This window comes from Myotis davidii, unplaced genomic scaffold, assembly GCF_000327345.1.
Source record: "Myotis davidii unplaced genomic scaffold, ASM32734v1 scaffold1047, whole genome shotgun sequence".
NCBI classification, from domain to species: Eukaryota; Metazoa; Chordata; class Mammalia; order Chiroptera; family Vespertilionidae; genus Myotis; species Myotis davidii.
The window spans coordinates 727578-734243 of NW_006298367.1; the positions used below are offsets into that span (position 1 = coordinate 727578).

At 55.2% G+C, this 6666-nt stretch overlaps 1 protein-coding gene across 2 annotated transcripts in view; it reads right to left on the reverse strand.

Annotated features, from left to right (window-relative positions):
• ITGAL (integrin subunit alpha L) overlaps window positions 1–6666 on the reverse strand; it is a 37487-nt gene that overhangs the window by 17555 nt on the left and 13266 nt on the right. For both annotated transcript variants that reach the window (XM_006774093.2, XM_015570692.1), the window contains exons 12-17: window positions 4643–4794; window positions 4189–4326; window positions 3424–3621; window positions 3144–3274; window positions 1709–1869; window positions 1451–1602 (exon numbers count right to left, since the gene is read on the reverse strand). In XM_006774093.2, coding sequence (XP_006774156.1) covers window positions 1451–1602; window positions 1709–1869; window positions 3144–3274; window positions 3424–3621; window positions 4189–4326; window positions 4643–4794 — 932 coding nt within the window. The remainder of the gene's footprint in view (window positions 1–1450; window positions 1603–1708; window positions 1870–3143; window positions 3275–3423; window positions 3622–4188; window positions 4327–4642; window positions 4795–6666) is intronic.

Here is a 6666-nt window from a genome sequence, read left to right on the forward strand (position 1 = left end):
TTTGCCCTGCCCCCCAGCTCTTAGCTCCCCCCTGGGTTTCTGATCACTGTCAGTGGCAGGGGGCTTCTTCCTGCTTTCCCTTTCACCTCCCTGCATTGTGCCTACATATGCAAATTAACCGCCATCTTGTTGGCAGTTAACTGCCAATCTTAGTTGGCAGTTAATTTGCATGTAGCCCTGATTAGCCAATGAAAAGGGTAGCGTCGTACGCCAATTACCATTTTCCTCTTTTATTAGTGTAGATAGCCTATTTCCTTGAGAACAGGGGTGGGTCTTAGTTGTTGTTACCACTGCCTGACATGACATTTGAAGTTACTCAAATCATATTCACCTAGTTTCTACCAACCCTCCACATTAAAGGGGAGGAAGATAAGGTCTAAAAAGGTGACACAATTTTTCCAAGGACTAGAAGTAGGAAGTGAACCCAAATATTTCCAACTCCCAAGTCGAAACTTTTTTTTTTTTCTAGCATATCATAGAGCTTCTTTGCTGACAAATTTATGTGTAAAATTTCCAAGTTTAGTAATGGGGGTGGGGTCTGTGAGGAGGAACAGGGGCACTAGTTAAGCTGTGAATGAAATAAAATTGAGTTGATAATTGTTGAGATAATTGATAATTGGTGATAAATTGAAGTGATAATTGGTGAAAGGTACTTGGGGGTTCATTCAACTATTTTTTGTACTTTTGTATGCCTGAATATTCCCATAATAAAAAATATGAAGCCACCTGCAAGATTTTATACACCAATCATATACCGAGTCTCATGAAATATTCAAGAGACGCAGCGGTTCTCAACCTGTGGGTCGCGAACAATGAAAATACATCCTGCATATCAGATATTTACATGACGATTCATAACAGTAGCAAAATTACAGTGATGAAGTAGCAACGAAACTAATTTTATGGTTGGTGGTCACCACAACATGAGGAACTGTATGAAAGGGTCGCGGCATTAGGAAGGTTGAGAACCACTGAGTCAAACCTATTTTACACAGGACTGTGATGAGCGAACGGAATTTGGGTGTTTTAGCAACTGTTTAAGTTAATATTAAAAAACCTTTTTCTGAGACGGAGATGAATAATAACTGCCCACGTGTTCCTGGCAAATAGTGACATTCTCCCCTGAGTATTCTGTAGTCCTGACAAATGATTATGAAAGCTGGGCAGCAGCGTTAATACATGACATAGGAAAAGAGTAGGAAGGAATGGTAAGTGCCTTACAGTCATAGTCCTGTGGAAAACGCCCGTGTATATAGATTAAGGACCGGAAGGAAATACACTAAAGGTGTTATTACTATAGTCGCCCAGGAGAGGAAACGGTAGTACAGAGAGATCAAAGGGACTTGTGACTCAGCTGTGACCCTGAGCCAAGCCTTGCACCCAGAGCTGCCTCTCTCGGCTCAGCTCATCCACCCCTCACTTCCTGGTGCAGCCTCGCTGGCTCCCTTACCGGGAAGTGGAACCGGAACGGAATGCAGGACTCGACTGGGGTCACGGCTATGTTCCCGTGGAGTTCACGTTTCCCTCCTGGAAACAACCCCCGGCTTCGAACCCGATGGCCGTCCAGCTGCAGAGTGTACGTGAGGTTGGTAACCAGGGGTCCTGAGCGGAGTGAAAGGCGGGAGTTGAACGCTGGTGGATCCTGGGGCCATAAGCCTGGATTCGGGGGGGGGGCAGAGGCTCTGGGGAGCAGGCGGACAGCACCGACCTTGGAACTGGGGCATGAGGGGCTTGCCCTGGAAACAGACTGTGATGTGAACGCCTTCCTTCTTCTTGCCGCCGGCTGACTGGGAGCACTCGACTTCGTGCACCGGGATCTCGGTGGGGGCGAAGAACATCCGAGTGACGACATCCACCACAGGCCGGGAGCTGCAGGACAGGAAACAACCACTCTCTCCCCTGGCCTCCACTGCACTCCCCACTCAGACCTACAACCCCATCTGCAGCGTCCGGAGGGTCCCCCTCTCTAAAGCAGCCCGCGACGTCAGTGTCTCCTTGCAACGATAATGATAACTCATCAACTCCTGGTTCGGACTGGCAGTCTTCATTTTCCATACAGAAGAGTGAGCTTTCAAAAAGAGAAATCAGCCCTGGCCGGTTTGGCTCAGTGGATAGAGGGTCGGCCTGCGGACGGAAGGGTCCTGGGTTCAAGCCCAGTCAAGGGCACATGCCCAGGTTGCAGGCTCCGTCCCCAGTCGGGGGCGTGCAGGAAGCAGCCAATCAATAGTTCCCTTTCATCATTGATGTTTCTCTCTCCCTCTCCTTTCCACTCTGAAATCAATAAATATATATATATTTTAAAAATAAATAGAGAAATCATACTGAGCTACTTTCATGTTTATAACCCTTCACTGATGCCACGATGCTCCCAATAAAATCCAAACGCTTTACTATCCACACCACCCTGCCCTCCTCCCGTCTTCTCTCCCGCACACTCGCCCGGAGAGCACGTCCCAGCCACACCAGACATTGGCCGGCCTCACAGCCTGGTCTCCCACCTGGAAGCTCTACCCCAGACTTCTGCAAGCCTGGCTGCTTCTCATCTTCCAAGTCCCAGCTCAGACCTCCCCTCCCCAGAGCGGCCATTTCTGGCCCCTCAACCTATAGTAGGTCTCCCCTGCTCGTCGCTCTCACAGCGCCCGTTCATTTCCCTCAGCACCTACCATTGCAATTACACTTTGTTTTGTCTAATTTCTACTCTCGGTACCCAAGTCGGTATTTCAGGCATAGCAGCTGCTTAGTAAATATCTGTTCGCTAGATGATGTTACACGACATCTCCAGTAACTCTAAGGTATGGGTAAGGCAGGGGCTTAATCATCACTTCACAGACGAGGGAACGGAGGGCCTGAGAAGCTAAGTGACGGGGGTAAGATCACCCCAGAAGTCAGTGGCAGTGCCTGGGTCCCGGACACTTGGTCTAGGGCCTTCACATGCTGTTGCTTGTCTAGGCTTTACTGTCAGACAGGCCTGCGTCCAAATCCTAGTCTGTTGCGAATACAGCAGTTTTCCTGGGACGAGGCATGAAGCCTGTGTAACAAGAGACCCCATCCCACAGGGTGGAGAGGAGACCGAGTGCGCCAGCACCCGTTGGAAGGACGGAAGCCGCATTTACTGCAGGTGGCGCCCGGGCGTCCTGTCTTACCTCAGCACGATCACCTGCCCCTCGGCGCCCACAGCCACGTCCGCCAGGCCGTCCCCTCCCAGGTCCTTCACCCCGTGGATGGAGCGTCCAAACCATCGAATTCCTGGGAACACCTGGGTCCCTTCTATCCGCTGAGACCAAGAGAGAAAGTCGTGCTAAGCTGGGAAGAGGGCTGGCTGGAGGGTGGGATGGGTGGGGTCAGGTGGGGTGGGGTGGGGTCTGGGCTTAGAGGCTGCCGGGCCCTTGGGAATGGGTTTACCTGGCAGGCAGGGTACCTCACCTGACTCGGCCGGGGGCTCAGCCCACCGGGTTGCCCATTGAAGATGTACACAGCCCCCCACTCCTCCAGGGGGGCGCCCACCGCCACGTCCATCAGCCCGTCGCCGTTGATGTCTGCCAGCGCAGTGATGGCTGCTCCGAATCGCCCAAGGGGGTAGCCAGGATCCCCCTGCAGCTCCGAGACCACCTCGAACCCCAGCTGGGAAGGAGCGAGGTGACAGGACCCACCCCAGTCACTCGGCAAGCTTTCACAGGGCACGCCTTTCGTGCATGACGCACGCTAAAGAAACGCCGGCTGTGGCCCCTCAGAAGTGGAATGATGGCACCCGGCTAATGGGGCCCAAGTCCCAGCTCCACCTCTCGCTCTCCGGGTGACCTTGTGGCTTTGGAAGGCCCCGGCCTTGCTGAGCCGCGGAGTTCGCATTCGTCAGAGACGGCTCGGCTCGTAGCACCCCCGTGTGAGGTGCCTGTGAGGTGCCTGTGAGGTGCCTGTGAGGGTCGCGTGAGGGCGCACACACAGACAGGGGGCCCTGGGAGGGCGCACACACAGACAGGGGGCCCTGGGAGGGCGCACACACAGACAGGGGGCCCTGGGCCGGCCACACAGTCTGCCCGCCGTCCGTGAGCGTTAGCTGCCGCCTGCCTGTCTGTGGTCCGGAAGGTCTGATTCACACACAATCCGCCAGGGAAAGACTCAAAGTAACGGGGCCTGGGCTGCCTGGAAATCTGTTTACCCCACCCCTCAGCTCCATGGCCCGACCCTCACCTGCTTCCTCTCGTAGACAAACACCCGGCCGCCCCTCTGCTCCCCGTAGAACAGGGGCGCTCCAATCAGCAGCAGCTCCGCCTCCCCGTCTCGGTTCACGTCAAGGCCACACAGCTCACCACCGAAGTAAGAGCCGACCTGCAGGGAGAGGAGGAGGCTGAGGGGAGCCTGCGAGCAGGACACCCGTCTCCTCAGCTGTGTCCAGGGCCTCAAGTGACAGTCCGTCCGTCCCACTCAGGGCCTGGGGGAACCAGGACAAGTGGGGTTCCTGGGGGTCCGGTTTCCTTAACTGGCGAGTGGAGGTGACCACGCTCGCCTCGGAGGGCTTGTGGCGGAGCAGGTGCGACAGGCGGGGCACCGGCCCACACGCAGCAGGCGGGCCCTGTGCAGAGGCAGCGCCAGGTCCCCGCACAGCAGCCCTTGCCCGCAGGCGGCACCCGTGGGCCATGCTCACCTGGGTCCCGTCTATTCTCTGGATCTGGCTCCACTGTCTTTTATCCCCCGACTGTTGGAAGAGCAGCACCCGCCCCACATGCTGGTACCGGGGGGCTCCAGCGGCCAGCAGTGCTGTGAGACCCCGGGTGGGCAGCCAGGTCACGGTGTAACCTACGGAGAGAGCATGGGCTTGGAGTCAGCAATGCAATGACTGCTGGGAGAGGGTGACATGGGGGGGAGGGCAGAGGCCCCGGGGAACTGGTCAGCAGCAAGATGCACTGAAACGCCCAGGAGGCCTCCTGAGAAAAAGAGCCGTGTGCCGGGTGCGGCGCAGACCCCTCCATCCCGGCCACGGCCACGGCCACGGCCACGGCCACGGGCCCTTCCCAGGAACCAGAGCCAGCGAGGAGCTCACAGTGGGGCAGAGCCGGGGCCTCATTCACTGGGTGTGGCCGCGCCAGCCAAGCAGAGCAGCCGCAGCGCACGCCGCACGCCTTCCTGCTGCTCAGCTAAATACACAATACAATCAAACGGGACAGATTAGCAAGAAGGATGCAAAGTTCGCATAAATATTGGAACATTTCCTGCTTGAAGATAAGGTTCAGGCTATCTTCATGTATCACACCTCGCTGGCGGGGGCGGTGGTGGCGGCGAGGTGCCAGCCCCTCCCTCCCCGCGCTGATGAAATGTCTGAGAAGCCGCAGGAGGCACCCAGGAGTCTGCAGAGCAGGCGCTAGCCAATAGGGATGCTCTGATCCAGAAAGCAGGGCACTGACTGATTTTATCTTCTCTGCTTAGAGCAGCTGACAGCGAGTGCGAAGGCAGAGATGGCTGGGTCCTACGGCGCAGGAGCCACCCTCCCTTCACTCATGTCTGTTGCTGAAGCACAAGGTTAAGAACTTGCCCTTTGAAATCAGGCAGACGCGGTTTTAATCCTATGTTATTACTTCCTCGCTATCGAGCCTCAGTTTCCTCATCTAAAAAAATGGGGAATGACCTGGCTGGGTGGCTTAGTGGTTGGAGCTTCGTTTCATGCTCCAACCAAAAGGACGAGGGTTCCATCCCCAGTCAGAGGGCGCATATGGGAGGCAATCGACAGATGTTTCTCTCTCACATCAACGTTTCTCTCCCTCCCTCCCTCTCTCTCTAAAAATCAGTAAAAACATATCCTCGGTTTAAGATTTTTTAAAAATGGGTATAGTACCAATCGTACAGGGTGGTTTTTGAGAAGTAAATAAGACCATTGATATGAAACGCTTAGCACTAGGCTGGCGCCATCTGAACTAAGAGCTGAAGGATGGCAGCGTAACAGGCACTCACGCTTATATTTATTCATAATTTATTCATAAGCATGTACGTGTGTGCGTGCACCCGCACACGTCGTGCGTGGAGATTAATGTTTGGAGTTATTTCTTCCTCTTTACTGAGCAACAGTGCAGCTATTTTACGGATGTTAAAGGACAAAACTCCACCTTGAAGGCAGTGGTGCAGGTGCCAGCTCACCCGGGCCTAGACTCCTGGGCTCCCCGTCCCAGGTCTGTGACCCGAGCGAGTTACTTACCTCTCCAGTTTCTTCGGCTGTAAACTAGAGATAATAAAATCCCTGCCCACAGGGCTGTCGTGAGGATAAAATGCGATCGAGTGTGTCAGTGCCTGCCATGCACTCAGAGCAGCGCCCTGCTCAGCAGAGCATCAGAAAAAGGAAAAAGGAACAAATCCCCGGGCGCAGCCTCCCTTAAAGAGAAGGTGCTGAGGAGGGATTTAAGAAGACCTTCGTGTTTTAATTGTGGAATAAAGGAGCCCCCCGCCCCCAGGTCCTGCATGAGGCAGGTGGTTCTCGAAGGCAGAGCTGCCAGCACCCTGTGCGGGGCCCTGGGCGCCCGTTTGCACCTTGGGACAGGCTGGCGACATGAATGTGATGGGACGAGCTCTAAGGCGAGGCCCTCTGCAGCCCGAGAGGCCATCGCCTGGGCAGGGCAAGATGGCAGCGGTGGCAGAGGCACGGGCGATGCGGAGTGACCGCACTCACGGCCTCGGGCTCCA